The following is a 17,224-nucleotide window of genomic DNA, read 5'->3' as shown; positions in this document are numbered from 1 at the left end:
TGGAGATTTCTGTTGTTCATTCATCTTTACAAGAGGTCTTGAAGAGGTTGCTGCTAAAACAAAATCCAACATTACGTGGTAATTCGAGGGGATAAGTTTGGCGGCTTCATGGCCTCACTTTCCGGTGAACCTATATAGTTGGCCATCTCTCCGATAAGATTAGAGGCCTTGACCATGAAAGGCTGCCGAGAAAGCAGATTTTCCACAGTTGTGAGCGCCACCTAGTGCCAACGTTAACAATTAAATACAAGGAGAGGAATCTTTCCCCCAGATCAAAATGAATGACGAGAGGGAAAATGAAATCTGATTTGCTCAATGATTCCTCAAGGCCAAGTCATGACCAGCCAAAGACTTACTTATTTCCGGACCTCAAATTGCAATTTCAAAGGAGTGGCAGCGGAAATTACTGACCTGACCGACATGTCAGGGGTTTATGGTGCCTAAGCGCTTCCGGTTTGAAAGAAACGCACTCTCTTATGCTCGATACACATTTTGTTCCCAATATTCGTGACACAAGATGGACACGCTCAATATTTTGAACCCCGGTTGATCTGAACGTGACTCTCGGTTCCTTTCAGGTAAGATGAAAGAATCGACTGTTGAGGTGGAAAATATTGTCTTTTTAGAGAGCTCACTGATTCTACTTAAGGGCCTCAATGAAAACACGAGGAACGTATTCTTTGTACTTACACGGATTTGACCTTGAAGGTCCGACCATTAGAGCGTTGGATTATCCCAAACCCAAATCGAAACAGACCCATAATGTGGGCAGCCAATCTTCACCCACGTGGAGCTCAGAAAACGTATCGAGTAGACCGATGAATCAATATTTGCCAACCCTTTGAAAAAACAATTTCTGAATATCGAGTTATTGCTTTAGACGGTAGCTGTCAGGCTCTGTTGGTTCGTTAGAGCAAGATAATACGAAACAGGTTTGTTCATGCATTTGGTTAACTTTAGAACATTCATTTTGATGGCATCCAAACTAGCTCAACCACAGCTGAATTTCAGGTTCAAAATAAAAAACAGCAATGTGAAAGAAGATAGTTTTTGTTCCAGATTATACTTGGTATGTACTTACGTATAACTAACGGGAAAGAGGGCCTTTGTTTGCTTTCGAGAGCCTTGAAGGCGTTCTCTTTAGTTGGGGTACGTGATTTGGGCTTGTTCCTAATCTGTCCCATCATAATCCATAATCTGGGCTGTTTTTGGACCGTGGACAACCGACACTATTTGTTCACCTAAATAACCTTGGATGAGGTGGAACCCAAAGGGTTTTTTCTTATTATCCAGCCAGCAATTACATCATTTGTATTGCTTTCAGTGTTTTTTTTTGTGCTGAAAAGGCATAAATAATTCACTTGAACCGAAGTTTGAGACGTTTGCCAGTTTGGAAGACGATGAGATTTGAAGAAAGAAAGTAAGGTCTGTGGCTTAATGCCAGCTTCTCTTTTTGCATTGGAAAAGGCTGAAGGTTTGTTCTGTTGCCAAGGCCGTGTCATAAGGCCATTTTGATAAGCGCCTTCCATTTGCACAACAAAGACTGTGTGGTTGGTTTCATTTGTCAAAAAATCTTTTTTTTCATGGTCCTGACAACTTTCATAGCATTCATGACTCGTATCTGCTAGGAATGTGCACTACAATCATGCCTCATATCCTAAAAGATTCGAACTCAGAAAAGAGTCATTCAAAAATGATTTGACCAAGAAATTGCGATCCTAAATATTCAATTCCGAATATGTTTCATTTTAGGCTTGCCAATCTATTGAATGATTTGGACCTTTCCCCCACATCATTTGCAATAATCCTCTAGCGTTATCGAAGAAGACTTCTTAGTCCAGGATTTAGGTGGGTTTTCCGATATTTTTCAGTCTTGAGCCATTTGAGATTAACGAACGCTTTATTTCAGTTTTGTTCGAAGGCCGATCGGAATGCATTCATTGGTTTTTTTATATATTGACTCACATCCGCAGAGTTTAAAGAGAGAGAGAGAGAGAGATGGGTACTAGAGGCTCAATCGTATCTCTCAATGTCAGTGTATTCTTTGTTTTCCAGCGGCATGACGCTACCTAAATAAAAGCCAGTGCGGAATTGAACATCAAAAAGGGAGATGGCCCATTTCCGTCTGCCTCCAGAAGTGTTTTTTTTTCGCCCATTTCTGCGCCTTACGCAGAGTCAGATCTTTGAGAGAAAGAACAACCCATTTAGTTAGGCAATGCTTGATCCAAAGTCCAAAGCTTGAATGTCGGTGATTCTGTAGACCTCTAGATAGATAGCTCATGTAAGACCCCATTGTGCTTGGAAATGTCAGTTTCGCCAAGACTCTGGTCAAGAAATGGCCATGCGTTTCCGGCCTCATCCTGTTCCAAGAGACCCAGAGACCCAGAATGTATGTGCCAGGAAAACGAGGATCCCGCCCGTATCCAAGAACGATTCGCTCACTTTAGGGGCTAGCCAAATAAACAGAAGCACGGATTCGTTAGCTTTGCCAGTTGAAAGTAATCGCTCTCTGACTGGGATCGTTCATCCCTCAGCTGGCCATGTCGAAACAAAATGATGGCGAGTTCTCGATTTGTTTCAATTTGACAACGCCAACGCGACTGAAATTCCAATATTAAAAAAAATCAATAGCTTTGCAAATACTCGAATGTGCACAATTCACTGCAACGAAGGCTCATGATTTATTCAATAATGGGCCACTTCCACCAAAGCAGAAGCAGGCATAAAAAGCACCACCCTATCTTTGGATAAAGCCCGAAAGCAAGGCAAGCATACATCTCAGTTCGTTCTTTGGAAAGTGGTTCCAAATTCCTTCATCAGATGTCTTCTCATTTGGAAGTCATGCATAATAAATAGAGCCATGTCAACTGAGCCGTTGGCACCGTGCCCTAGGCCCAGATAATTTGCACCAAAAAAGAGGGTCTTTGCTCATCAGTTTTTGGCTGGTTTCCAGCCTCCTGCAGTACACTGATATGCTACATTGTATACTACAGTACGGTAGTGGACGGTAGTGGACCGTTCCTGGATAAAGTCTGCCTGCCAAACCCTAAGAACTAGAGGATTGATTGAGTCAGCGCTCTTGATAATCTTGACAACTCTCCAATGTGAACTCACATGGCCGGGATGTGCCTTCCCCGTGTCTGTCTCTGAGCCTTGGCTAGTAATCTGGTTCTTATTAGGCCATGATTGAATACATTCATCCATGCGCAGACTTTCGAGCGAGTGCGCATTGGACCAAAATTGGAACATGGTCGTCGTACGTCGGAGACTTCCTACTTTATGATCCCCTACTTGACTACGATTTACGTGGGCAATGGATGTCATCGGTCCGCATGGAAAGCGAGGTTTTCCTTAAAAGGTGGGCCTATAACATGATTGAATGGCTATCTAGAATGTATGTCCACTCGAAATTGGACCATCTTGGATTCCTCCCAATTTGGGGTTCAGAAAAACGCGGAGCTCGCTCCGGAAGCCAATTGACACGTCGAATGTGTTGTTGGAGATGACCATTAGCTATTCCTAGAAGCCGCTACATAGCATTGTAATTGTGCTTGTACGTAGTATGGAAGAGACCCGATCCCGGGTTTCTCTGTCGTTCTTGCTCTTGAGGGGTTTAGAGGTCCCAACCATTTGGAAGTGACCTTGGAGGGGGTTGGATCGGGTCATTAGGAGCACACCGAAGAACGTTGCCAACCGTGAAAATCTTTGATCATTTCTTTTGCATTGGACGAGAGGCCTTGAGTGAGTGAGTGAGTGACTGAGTGAGTATGCACAGCACTATAGTAGTTCTTTTAAGGTTTTACTTTGGTCGCTTCGCGTTTCGTTCGAGTTTGTTGTTCATATGAAGTTGAAGGTCGTGAGTTTGATTGTCAGCTATTGGCTCATCTTGCGCAACTTCTCCATACATGTAGGGACTGTGGAGGGTCATTGTTTGAATAATTGATCAAGTCATTTCACAATAAGACTCCTTCACATCCATTCCAAATTTCAAGCCATAGGCAAATGCTTGTTGACTTTTTTTTGTCGAAGTTCATCATCCTCGAATGATGAGAGTTGCTTTTGGCCTCTTGTTCCAGGGAAGTTGTGTCCCATGGTCCCATTTTACGTGTGTCTCTTCAGAAGAGTGCATGAACAATGAAAACGCTGAAGATCCACTCGAGCTTCTTTTCCCTTTGATCTGCTGATAGGGCGTCCATTCTCGCTTGGACCGAATTTGAACCACTAAGTGGTTGTACAACCGTGTGGACCCCCCTCATCCCATTTGAGCCCTCCTTGAGACTTTGAGCCATTAACTGCATGGGCCTTGAATTGTTTTTTTTTGTCTTGACTAGATTGCCCAGAGCTTGAAGGAAGACTCGACAGATTTCATCCAAATGACGTCGCAGTGTCCACATTGGTCCAGAACTCCGTCGACAAAGCTCTCACTAGGGCTTCTTGGAGAGTGAAATCAGAGAAAAAACTCCCGTCTTGTGGTTGCGTGGCATAATGTGGCGTATCTTTTCACACATTCAACAAGACCTCTGGAAAGCCCAAACCAAGTAGTCTCCACGGAGTGATGAGACAATCCTGCTCGGATTGGCATTTGATCGATGTTAATGAGCTCAATCAATCTTGTCGAACTCGATTCCTCTCTTCCTCCTATACGTAGTAGTGTCCCAAAGAGCCTCACTAGAGGTCCCTAGTTCGATTCCTCTTCCTTGATATACAACACCCTATATGTATGTAGTACAGCCGTACGTAGAATAGTACGTACACGAGTGGGTGGAGAAGTTGCCTCAGTTCAAGCCTCGATTCTCGCAAGAAAAGGCTCGTTTCTCGTACGCATTGGCGGAGACGTCTTCTTCGCGTGTTGGGAGAGAAACGGACGCCTCGGAACCCACACCGATGTTCCAAGCAGATCTATGGAGAGGAGTTTGGCAATGGCCAAGCGAGATCAAAGTTTCTCTAAGTTCACGTATACGTAGACGTGGGTCGGACAAGTCGGACGAAGCCTATCTCAGCTGTCCCAAGAAGCTCTCTGTGCTGTTCCCCTTCTAATATAGCGTCTCTCTTTCTTTCTCTCTCTCTCTCTCTCTCTCTCTCTCTCTCTCTCTCTCTCTCTCTCTCTCTCTCTCTCTCTCTCTCTGTGTTACTCTCTCTCTCTCTCCCAGAGCAAAAGCAACGGCTCGCTCGTCTTCTCCATGGAGTTGAGTTCGTGCGACCGTTGTTCGGTCCTCCAAAGGATCGGTGGAACTCGTGTCGTCTTCTTCCATTCGATTATTTCACTTTTTGGGATCCTTCCCTCGTTCGCCCTCGACACATGGGGGGGTCGTCGTCGGTGTCTTTGGCCTTTCAGTTCTGATTTGCTAGAGTGTCGATTCAGTTTGAGAAGGTGAACCCAGAAATGTGCAATGAAGTGCGACGAAGGTTTATCTGGTGAAGGAGGCCCCTTGAAGAATTGGATTGGCGGGGTTGAAGACAAGACAGGCACACAAACGTGAACAGAAATGAGCCCACGGACCAATGGGGATCGTGGATCAGACTTGGTCGAGAACAATGGGATTCATTATGACAGTATTTAAAGAGCTCTGATCCTGTCTCGCTCGGATTAATATTTGCTCATCTTGAACGAGCTGTGTTGACATTGGGTGTTCTTGGGATCAAGACAATCGGCAAGATTGTCGATCTCTTTTGAAGACGAGCTCATCACGGAGGAACCTGCCTCTCCAATTGGGTCTGAAGCATCATACTGATCCCATGCCTTCAATTGAGATCCTCAAACACATCGAGCAGATGAATAAATCTAACTCAAAGTGCAAAGTCAATATTTGAACGCTTCTATAAATGAGAGGGATTCTTTCCCACGAGTCCAAAAATGTGTTATCTGATCTGTTCTACAAAATGAACCCTTGTATTCGCCCATTGGGATGGTGAACTTTTGTTTCCAATATTGCTTCGCAAGACACCCAAGCCCAATTCCGAGCCTTAGGAACTAGCTCAGCTCGAATCATTTCTCATAAACTCTCTGCCCTGCGGGAATTTTCAATTTAATTGGATTGGATTACTGCCTCGAACTTGGAATTGCACTTAAATCAGACTTGAACTTTGAATTTCGAGGAGCGATCAAATCCATTTGTTATTGGGAAATGGTAGAGAATGAATACTTGATTAGAGTGGTTTCTTCTCCCCTCCCCGTTACAAAACAGATCAGGTTCCCCCAGGGTTGCCCAAGTAATGAGTCAGTGGAAACAGAGCAGAACAGAACAGAACACCAAAGTGCACGCAAATCTCCTAATGAGAGAAGATTGTCATGCTCTCCGCAATATTTGACCTGTAACGTCATGACAGCCCCCGAGTGATCAGGTCGAATTATCTTGATCTTGAAATTGGATGCTGCACAAATCCTTTTATCAAAATGTGTCCAATTGAAACCTTGATCCCTCCGCCCGAACCTAAATCCCCGGGCAAACACACGTCAACCCGACGGACAAATCGAGCTTTAATGTGACATTCGAATCCCAACGTCCGTCCAAGAGGAGGATAGCAAGCAGCGAGTTCTCAACAAGCTCTCGACCAATTCTGATCCATGGTGAACCCCTCATCCCACGTGAAACAAGGCAACCACCACCCATTCGAGTATTGTTGCTGGTGTTGGTGTTGGTGTTGTTCCACATTCCAGTTCCAGTTCCACCCCTGGTTCCTCCTCGATCGATCGAGTTTGTGATTATGCCCGCTCATTAATCAGAGCGCACCTTTCGCGGTCGAGGTGGTCTTTTTTAACGGTAGTGGTGGTGGTGGTGGTGGTAGTATCGGTAGTGGTACGGTGATGGTGGTGAAGGTTGGTCCTCGTCATTGAACGTAATTATTAATGACGAAGGCCGTCTTGTCATAATTCACTCTTCCTGGAAACCTCGACGTCAAGAACAATGATGACGAGCGAGAAACGGATCTTTCTACCGCCGTTTCATCCGCCTCATCGGAAAAAATTGGCTCGAAACACGGCCAATAAACTGTTTCTAATGAGACAAGTGAAAAGGTGAGCATGAACGCGTACAATTATCCGCTTTGAGGGTGGATCGGGATCACCTAGGAGCTCCTACGGTTTTCCCAGGATGCTCAAATTGTGGGGGGGGGAATAATGAATGCTCTCACATCCACATTCCACAAAAGCTAATCGAGCTCTCACAACCGCTCGACCTTCACTCGTTAACATCCTTGATTAATTATGGTTCCTCCCAAAACTCGGATTTCATTGATTGGGAAGCATCAGGGTAGTTTGTAGATAGTATGTGTGTATTTTTTTGATCAAATCTATATTCAAGGGCTAGCCAGAGCTGCCCATTCTGTAATTCGTTGGTGGATCAGATAATGCATGAATATGTAATGTTAAGTGGTGAGGAAATCCGCAAGAAAACAAAATATGCGTCTGATTGGGAAAAAGGCATTGCCAATCACAGGCCTCAATCGTGCTGGATTTCCATCCTCGAGTTGAATCACTGTAGTACGATCGGTGCTTGAATGAATTCGTTGTCATTGTCGATCGAGTCCATTTGACATGGAAAAGATGGATTTTGCTAGTCCATCTCAAGCTTTCTTAGCCACATTCACTCTGTTATATCATACGGTGACGCTAAATGACGAGTTTCATGTAGCCAAAGCGAGAGGGTATTTAGGAACCATGATGAAAAGCAATGACTTAATGGGTTGGAGGAAACAAATATGCTGTGCCTGAGAGACGAAGTATACAACACCACACTAAGGGATCTAAATTATTATATAGTCATTATCCTAATAAAGCCAATGATGACTTTTCCATGATAAGCTCAACTAGATGTGTGTTCACGGATTCCACACATCGAATTTCATCAAATGCCAGCCTCTTGTTTTATACGAGTAACAACAGCAAGTTGTGAAAAACTATTTTTGTAACTTTCTCCAGTTGGTGGGAGCCCAACAAAGAAAATTGAATTTCATGGTCGTTCCAACGCCACGTCTAAATTTGTGATAAATATAGGTTATTCTAAGTATGTCTTGGCTTAGCCGACCAAGGTGTTTTTTTTTAAAAAAGCGAACGCAATTTTCCAATAAGAACCCTGGCAATAGTAGGTTTAAAATTACTTTCAGCAGCTTGGCTATAATCAGAAGTGAGGAAAGCCAATGGATTCGTGGTGTCCGATATCCTGGCATAATGTAGGAGGAACTATCGATGATTGGAATGAAAGTGCAGTCAAGTCTTATTTGGTTTTATCCGATATGTAACGTAATTTATTCGCATTTTCTTGATTGAAGGACACCCAGGGCACTAAGAGCCAAAATGGCCTGAGATGTCCGTAGTGATAGTTTTAGTAACTCAATAACAATGTTCAACACTTTAGTTCAGTTCATTGAGCGCAAAGTGAAAATCATCAGGATTACCATACCTGGCCAAGAACTCTTTCGTTAAAGGGAATCCAGAAGGTAACGTAAGATTTGCTAACTGTCGGGAAATTTCCTATTCATTTGAGAAACTGTTGTAAATGGAAAAAGTTTGGAATTGATGCAATGCCCGCTTATATCTAAAGATGACCTTAACAAGGCGATATGTACTCGCAAAGGGATGGAAAGTTTGGTTCAGCCTTAAAATGATAACAATGACAAGGATCGCCTGAAAACAAAAATAGTCTGGGCAAAAATGGAGACTGACGTGAGAGTTGATCGAAGCTTAACGAGGATAGATCAAAATATAAAATGGTTGAAGCCGTTGTCAATATTCTGTAGCAAAAATTGTCCGAACTAAGAATGACTGGGTGAGCTGTATAAGGTGTCCCTTTTTCTTCCAAGAAACGTTTCACCCAGCCATGCCTTAAATCTCGATTCGAGTATATGGAGCTCTCACTTATGAAAGCTTTCAGCCAAGTAATTGGCAGTTAATGTCCCTTTGGTCGCTCTTCTACCAAGGACTTGTGACATTTCATCGCATGAGCGCTGCTTTTTTTCAATTTTGGTCCAAACTTCGTGATCTTATCTTTCTTAAAGTTTGATCATATATATATTTTGTTTAGCGTTAAATTCATGTAATATTTGATCCATCGACGAATTAAAGTTGTCGGTTTTGGCTAGCCCTTGAATATAGAGCTGATCATGAATTTTTGTCAAAAACTTCTCCAATTTAGGACGGTCTATGAAAGAGCCTTACTCAAAGCTTGACTTGAAAGATGGCGCCGGATCAACTATGCTTACGTATTTTTTTGAAAACATTAGAGGGCAGCAAAGGGAGGGGACACGGTTTAGTGGTTAGCGCAGTTTCTTGGTCCCCGGTTCGATTCTCCTCCCCGGTCTTTCTCAAGGAAAGTTTTAGACGCTAACCACACCCACAGACGGAGAACCAATCCGATACGGGCTATGTCACTGCCTATCGGAAATTTATACGGATGATGTGATGGCTAGCTTCGATCCCTCCGACCCTGCACCCAAAATACAAATACAAAAAAAAAACTGGTCGATGGAGGGGCCCGAGAAAGAAGAGAGGTAGACTTCATTGTTCAAACTAATCGGACTAATGGCTTCGTTGGGACCTTGTCTGAACACTGTACAATCCCAACTTTTTTAATCTCTCCCAATACGAGAGCTCTCTCATTCCTGTGATGATCCTAGTGAAACATCTTTGGACCTGCTCGAGCTTTGGCAAACCTCCTGAACTTATTGGAGCCCAGATCCAAATGAAGCATATTCAAGTTGTGGCTGAACAATCGACTTGCACAGAGTTAGCATCGTGATGCTATCTCTGGACTGAAATATCTTATGTGCTGCATCCAACCACATGCTTGAAAAGCTTTTCCTGCTTTCAACTGAACTTGCTCATCGAACTTCCCATTATCTTGGAGGACCACATCGACATCCTTCATGGACGAAACTGGCTCAATATTGTTCGGAGTGTGTTATGGTGTTGTACTGGTTACAAAAATTTGTTACGACCACAAGTGTTGCCCTTTTGGTACCAGACTTTGCAGCCAATTATCTCTAGGTGTCTGGGTGATTCGGCAACTCCATGATCAGTGGCTTTCAGGGCTTAAGATGATGTTTATAAACCAAGGAAAACTGGCTTCAAACTTTGGTTGCTAGTCATCCAGGACAGAGACATCACTTGAAAGACTCTTGAAAAGGTGAATGATTGGGACTTGTTTTACCCTTTTGATAAGACAGATGTGTAGGGAGTGTTGTTCTGACAATGAACCTGCTTATCATTTATTCTCCAGTAATGTTCGTGCTCGGCAAGAAGTATTCTCCGAAATGGCACTAATAAGTTCTTCATTCGGTCTTCGTCAGTTTTGACATTTTTGGGCCACATTCAGACCCCCAAGTCACCATAGCATGTTAATCCGTGATTATTCATCGACTCCACCACTTCACTCACTAACGGTGGTGCTACGTACTAGTGTGCGCTTGTACTACGTACGTACGTTTGTAGTCTGGCCATAAATTGACTTCCAACCATTGTCATGCTTCCTTTGTTCATCATGGAATGTTTCAGTATTAATACGTTATCGTTGCAAACAAAATGATTATCCTAGTTTTGTTCCCACAATTCCTTAAAAGAGATGGGTAGAATACCAAAGACAAGGAATTTGAACCGTTTTGGGGTCCACCACGGTTCCCTAATCACACGGTTGATACAAATTTGGATGTTAGGTATAATGAATATCAATTGTCGGTCACAAAATAGAGCAAATAGTTATTCGAAAATGTATCCAATTACTGTGCAATGTGAATGGCCCTATTTTTGCTTCAAATTTCCATCAAATGTTTAACAGACTGAACTTTTCAAACTTTAAGTGAAAAAGGCGCTCCGTGCGACTTCATGAAATTTGAAGGGTAGAGTAAATTGATGTAATTGAGTAGATATTCTACTTCTCTTACTTTTTCTTGAATATGTGTTTTCGTCCTCGTTTGACTGACAATTGAGCCAAAAAAAAAATGATGAAGAAGTTTCCTTTCGCATTTCTCACATCAAAAAGTGACATCACAAGTCCAGAGAGCATGGTGAATCAATACCTAAAAACAATATGATTTCCGCGGAGTCAAACCTTCTGGTTGTATATCTTGAAAGAAATTGAAATAATACTGAATATTCACTTTTCGGTGCAATCTCCAATTGTTGGCCTTTGAAGGCCAGGGAGAGGTTATATCGCGCCAAACCTTACTCTTTTGGAATACTCTAACAAAAAGTAATTGAAAGAGGATCCAAGTTGCCTGAGAATAAAAGCACCAAGTTTGTACTTGGGTAGATATTTTTATCGCATCTTGTCGAGCAATTCTGACCCATGAAATGACAAGTTTCCACAAACTCGTCCCGGCATACGGTTTTGCGACAATCAAATTTGTTCATCATTTTTGGCCACAACCTTGGGCAAAACTACACATTGGTTAATCACGGGCAAAAATGAAAGGAAGCTTTCAAATAGTCACCACTTTTAATTTCGCTTGTTTTGAATATGTTTGCCACTGTTCAAAGTCATTGTCAAGTTTTCTACCTTGCAAGAAAGATATTCTTTTGGTTGGCCCAACCTACTTGTTCGATAAAAAAATAAAATCGTTGCCTACCGAGAGAAAGAATAGAACATGACATGACGAAAGGAAGCTGCAGTTTTAGTTATATCCCATCGTCTTCGTCGTCATTCAAGTCATGTCCGACTCTGTTCCGGTTCATGAATAATCTGGATAATAGTCTACTAAAGAATTGGTCGTCATTCTTCAACTTGTTCCAAGTGTGTCTCGGTTCCAACCAGAACCCAAATCTGAATGAACGCGTACGTAGGACGTACGTATATGGGCTCTGGTTTTTATTTTCGGGGCTCTGTCCAATTTCCCGATTATTGGAGCTGGGGAGGGAGATTTCCGTCCAGAACAACTATCTGGTGTCCGTTAATTCCACTTGGGTTCTTGGTACTCGCGAGCATGGCGTGACCATCACATGCACAAGCTCTGAAAGTGCATGGCAATGTCAACTTTCGTCTTCTTCTTCTTCTTCTTCTTCTTCTTGGTTCCAAGCTAAAAATGTTCCGCATTTCCAAGACCCACTAAGGTCTTTGTGATGGGGCTAGGCTGTTTGATCGAACGACTGCAACGACCACTGAAGGAAAAGGCGCCTTCTCCCTCAAGACATTCGAATCATTCGCGTGGAACACAAAATGGAAGACTCTTGATGAAGTCAGGTTTGAAACGAGTCAAGAACTAATCTTGGAATGAAATTGAATCGACAACCTCATTTCCAGGCCTACCTTTCACCGGACATGACTCCATTGGCTCGAAGCCGAGTTTGACATGCCATCACAACAGAGCCAGAACAAGAGGAAGCTCATAGTAGTAGTAGTAGTAGTCACTCATGACTTTGAAGGCCAAGGCCACGGCAACTGACGGCCTCGTGGGATGGGTAGATTCCCCTCAGTGAAGCCACTAGAATGAGGTCCCATTACGACGGAAGGGTCTTGCAGTCTTGGAACGTTCGCTCCTAAAAGTGAAAAAGGGAACAACGCGTGCTCAGCCCACGTACTACAACGACTACATATATACACCACGCTGGTTCAGTGGGTCCTAGGGGCCTGCTTGCCTGGCTTATACTCAAAAGAAAAGGAGCAAAGGGAAAGAAGAGAGAATCGCGCCAATGTTTGTGAGCCTTTTCCTTAAAAGCATTGCTTCTCCCGCATTCCCGTGGTTCTCTATGAAGCCCAATTAGTCGTGGCTGCAACTTTGTCTGTACATTGTAGTGTTCTACCATGTATCATTATACCTAATCCACTTGTTCCCTCGCTCTCGTTGCAGTTTTGATGTGGAAAATGGACCTTCGCCCAGTCGCGACCATTTCGAAGGCTCGCCAGGCCTGGTGCTCCAAAACCTGCCCCAACGACGAGAATCCTTCCTCTATAAGTCAGACTCCGACTTTGAAATGTCGCCCAAATCCATGTCCAGAAACTCGTCCATCGCCAGCGAAGCCGGGTAAGTGAATGAGCCCGTCAAAGAAGGAAGGAAGGTCGTGGGGCCAAAACACCACGTGCGCGATATTGGACCCCCCAAATATCGCGTTTATGAACGGACAAGGGTCACACCCAGCCCAAAAGGGATCTTGAGGCCTGAGAATTTCATTTCCAAGCTGGCTGTGTAGTTACTGTTGTTGTTGTCAAGGATAAGAAAGAAGATGGGTTGTCAATCAAATTCCCCTTTGACACGGACAAGGAGCTTGAGAACATAAAAGTGGGTTGATGTGGATAAATGTAAAAGCTACATTGCCGAATACAAAATGGGAGAGGCAAGCAACTCATAATATCTGGCTAATGACCCCACATTATCATTTCGAACACACTCACACACACAGGTAGTGGCGGCTTGCGTTCTGGTGGTTGGAAACTTGATTGAAAATATGGTGGTCCCCTCAGTTTCTTGAAACTTTCAAAAGTCAAGTCGGAAGGGGAGAGGTCTTTGGTATGCCATTACGTACCTTAGGCTCGTTCAGATCATGCATTTTTGAGCGGTCTAAATTTTTGCTTTCAAGCTTGCAGTCGGTAGTGAGTTACGTGATCCATGACTCATTAAATTTTCATGATTTTGAAGATCAAGGGTGCCTCCTTCCGTTGATCATCAAATCATACTCTGAAATGGCCAGCACTACGTACCTCACACCAAATAGTTCAGCATTTCCCCGCTAGATGGCTTTGAGCAACGCCAAAAGTTGAGCAGAGTACCGTACTAGCGCCCCCTGTCGAGTTGTTCAGTAATAATGTTCGTGGAACAAAGTAGCGCACTCGCGCGTTACTTCGCTCATTTCAGCGAAAGCTTTCAAAAAGGACTTGAGCTCAGAAAAGAGCTCCTTTTGATCTTGCGCCGGAATCACACTCATTTATCTAACTCAAGGAAAGGGCGCTTTGTTGAAGGTCTGACCGATAAGGATCTTCCTGAAGGTTTTGGTTTCGTTTGATGTGGCGGCTTGTTGCACATGGGATGCATTGAAGGTTCTTCCATTGAAAGAAGTACCATTTGAGGGGAGGGATTGTCAGGTCAAATGCAACACCAAGCATGTTCGAGATCCAAGATCCAAGGTCCAAGGGGCAATACCCGATCTCTGACCTGAACAAAGCGGAACTTTCCTTTCAAGAATCACCATTCAATGCTCAGGGTTGCCACAAGAGAATAGGTATTCCTACATTGCCCCAGTGATGAAACTTCCCACATGGTTCGAATCGTGCTCCTGGAAGGCAGTACGGATATTGGATCCCCAATCCAGGCGCTTTGTCCTTGCCAGATGAAAACTTGCAAAACAGATTGCCCACTCACGATGCCGACAAATCGGCCAACCACAAGGAATTGAACCAAAGGAATGGAATTCTGGGATCAAAACGAACCTCTTCTATTGCGCGAAATAGTGTGCCACATCATGGTACATTTAGCGGTAGTTTTTCCTAGTTTCCTTAATTATGACCGACTTTTGGATAATGATCCATTAGACGTAAAGTGAGGAACCGTGTCCAATTATCAGTGACCAGTTTNAACCAATTCTAGTCATACTCATTGTGATATCACTTTCTAGTCATCTATTTTATTGCCTTTACCTTCTTGACATTTTTCTTGTTTTATCAACAAACCTTTTTATAATGTATATACAACAGATTTTATTCTACAGTTATTTTTACGCCATGACATGACCAAGAGTCGCAATAAAGATTGTTAAATAAGACCAACTTTGATCCGCTCCACACGTTTGACAACCGAATCAAGTGCTGTACTTTTACCTCAGGAGGAGAAACCGTACGTGCATTTATCTATTCAATTCAATTATCCTGACAAACGAATATTTGAAAAGGCCTCCAAATTGGAGCCCAAATAAAGCCCTAGCGCTATGAAGGGCTCTTTTGAGGTACACTACTTAAACCAGATTGAAGCAAGTTCTCCGAGCGCTTTTATGGCCAGGATTTGGGCTAAACACTTGTAGTGCCCGGCAACCCTGGATGTTGGGGCCGGTTAATAAAGCAGTTGATACCGAGGTCTACTAGCGTCAAGACGTACTCATTCCCCGTTCCTACATTGGTGACCCCGACTTGAAAACCAACACGCCTCATCGTCTCTCCCATGTTTTGAAAAAACTGGAACATTCTTAAGTACATTCGGCGATCTCCTTATATTCATCGACATTATGCCGTTCAGCACCGAAGAACTTCGTGAAATGGCGGGAGTTTTCGCATCTGCCTTATACGGCTCGGATGGTAACCCCGGACCGACCACCGGGGCGTCGGCGAACGGATATTCTCAAGCCGCCACGAATGCCGTGAGCGCCCGTCTGCCCAGATTTCTTGACTTCAACCCTGAGTTGTGGTTTGCCCAGTGTGAGGCTGTTTTTGAGCTCTCTCGCATCACCGCTGAGAGGACCAAATTTAATCATTGCGTCTCGTGCCTTGAGCCTGAGGTGTTACGGAAAGTGCAAGCCGTCATCAGAGCTCCCGATCCTGACGCCCCTTACTCCTCATTCAAAGAAGCGCTGCTTCGGGCCACAACCAAGTCTTTGCCCCAACGAGTGCAGGAGGTAATGGACTTGCGTTTAGGGGATCGCCGTCCGTCCGACCTTCTCCATCTCATGGAGGAGTCTTGGCCCGAAGGGGAAGCCGACGGTTCCCCAGTGTTTAGACAGCTGTTTCTGCAGAAGCTACCACCCTCTCTTCAACCTGCCTTGGCTTCGTGTGTGGAGTCTCTGACCGATTTGGCTCTTTTAGCTGACACTCAGGTTGCTACCCTGCGAAATCTAGGGCTTCAGCGGTCAACAGTTGAGGAAAGGCTGTCAATGAGCGGATTTAGGCTATGCATTTAGCAATAATACCTCAGAATAAACATAATGGCACCAATAAAAAAAGTTTCCAAAATGTGGAAAAATGTCGCAATATGCAAATGAATGTGAACTGGAGCTAAAAATTGAGTGCAAGTACCATTGACACAAAAAAAAACGAGGAATGATCTGGAGGGTTAGGGGTTTTCATTTCTTTACTTAGTCGGAGAGATAAAATAGACTCTCTTGAGCTTATTACATGTATTTTTTCCATTTTTAGCTTGACCATGGCATTAATCATGAATGTCATAGTTTTGAATAAAATAAACTTAGGCCTAAATTTCATTCAAAAAAATATCAATAACTTACCCATGAAGCCAAATTATCTACTTTTTTAAGTTTATGTCGTTAATCCACTGGCCGCCCCGTTGCTTATTCTATGGCAGCGCAGCGGCAAAGCCACACTCACTCTAAAATCAGTATCTGTCGATTTAACCTGTTGATCATACTTGACGGCTCATAATTTTTTCAGGCAGTAACAAATACTTTTTAGATGAAAAGTGGTGCCAAAAGAGTTTATATCTTGATTCAATATAATTAATTCATGGTTAAGGCCTCGTTAGTGCTAAAAAAAATAAAAAAATGTAACAGCTCAAGCTAGTTGAAGCCACCTAAGGTGCCCGACCGGCCCTGTGACACTATTTCATTTCCCCGCGGTAAAGAAAAAAAGGAATGACCTTGTAGTGCCCGGCAACCCTGGATGTTGGGGCCGGTTAATAAAGCAGTTGATACCGAGGTCTACTAGCGTCAAGACGTACTCATTCCCCGTTCCTACATTGGTGACCCCGACTTGGAAACCAACACGCCTCATCGTCTCTCCCATGTTTTGAAAAAACTGGAACATTCTTAAGTACATTCGGCGATCTCCTTATATTCATCGACATTATGCCGTTCAGCACCGAAGAACTTCGTGAAATGGCGGGAGTTTTCGCATCTGCCTTATACGGCTCGGATGGTAACCCCGGACCGACCACCGGGGCGTCGGCGAACGGATATTCTCAAGCCGCCACGAATGCCGTGAGCGCCCGTCTGCCCAGATTTCTTGACTTCAACCCTGAGTTTGTGGTTTGCCCAGTGTGAGGCTGTTTTTGAGCTCTCTCGCATCACCGCTGAGAGGACCAAATTTAATCATTGCGTCTCGTGCCTTGAGCCTGAGGTGTTACGGAAAGTGCAAGCCGTCATCAGAGCTCCCGATCCTGACGCCCCTTACTCCTCATTCAAAGAAGCGCTGCTTCGGGCCACAACCAAGTCTTTGCCCCAACGAGTGCAGGAGGTAATGGACTTGCGTTTAGGGGATCGCCGTCCGTCCGACCTTCTCCATCTCATGGAGGAGTCTTGGCCCGAAGGGGAAGCCGACGGTTCCCCAGTGTTTAGACAGCTGTTTCTGCAGAAGCTACGCAC

At 43.9% G+C, this 17,224-nt stretch overlaps 1 protein-coding gene across 9 annotated transcripts in view; it reads left to right on the top strand.

Moving 5' to 3' along the window:
• The window catches only part of LOC131876886 (cAMP-specific 3',5'-cyclic phosphodiesterase-like), a 125,191-nt gene that overhangs the window by 70,363 nt on the left and 37,604 nt on the right, over nt 1-17,224 (top strand). For 8 of the 9 annotated variants that reach the window (XM_059222422.1, XM_059222420.1, XM_059222421.1 and 5 more), the window contains one exon: nt 12,778-12,951. In XM_059222422.1, the coding sequence (XP_059078405.1) occupies nt 12,778-12,951 (174 nt within the window). Of the gene's footprint in view, nt 1-6,519; nt 7,016-12,777; nt 12,952-17,224 lie in introns of those variants that run through there. The other variant, XM_059222423.1, reaches the window with a different exon arrangement.

The sequence above is a fragment of the Tigriopus californicus genome, chromosome 2 (genome assembly GCF_007210705.1).
Source record: "Tigriopus californicus strain San Diego chromosome 2, Tcal_SD_v2.1, whole genome shotgun sequence".
Taxonomy (NCBI): Eukaryota; Metazoa; Arthropoda; class Copepoda; order Harpacticoida; family Harpacticidae; genus Tigriopus; species Tigriopus californicus.
This window is presented reverse-complemented; position numbering and strand designations above follow the sequence as displayed.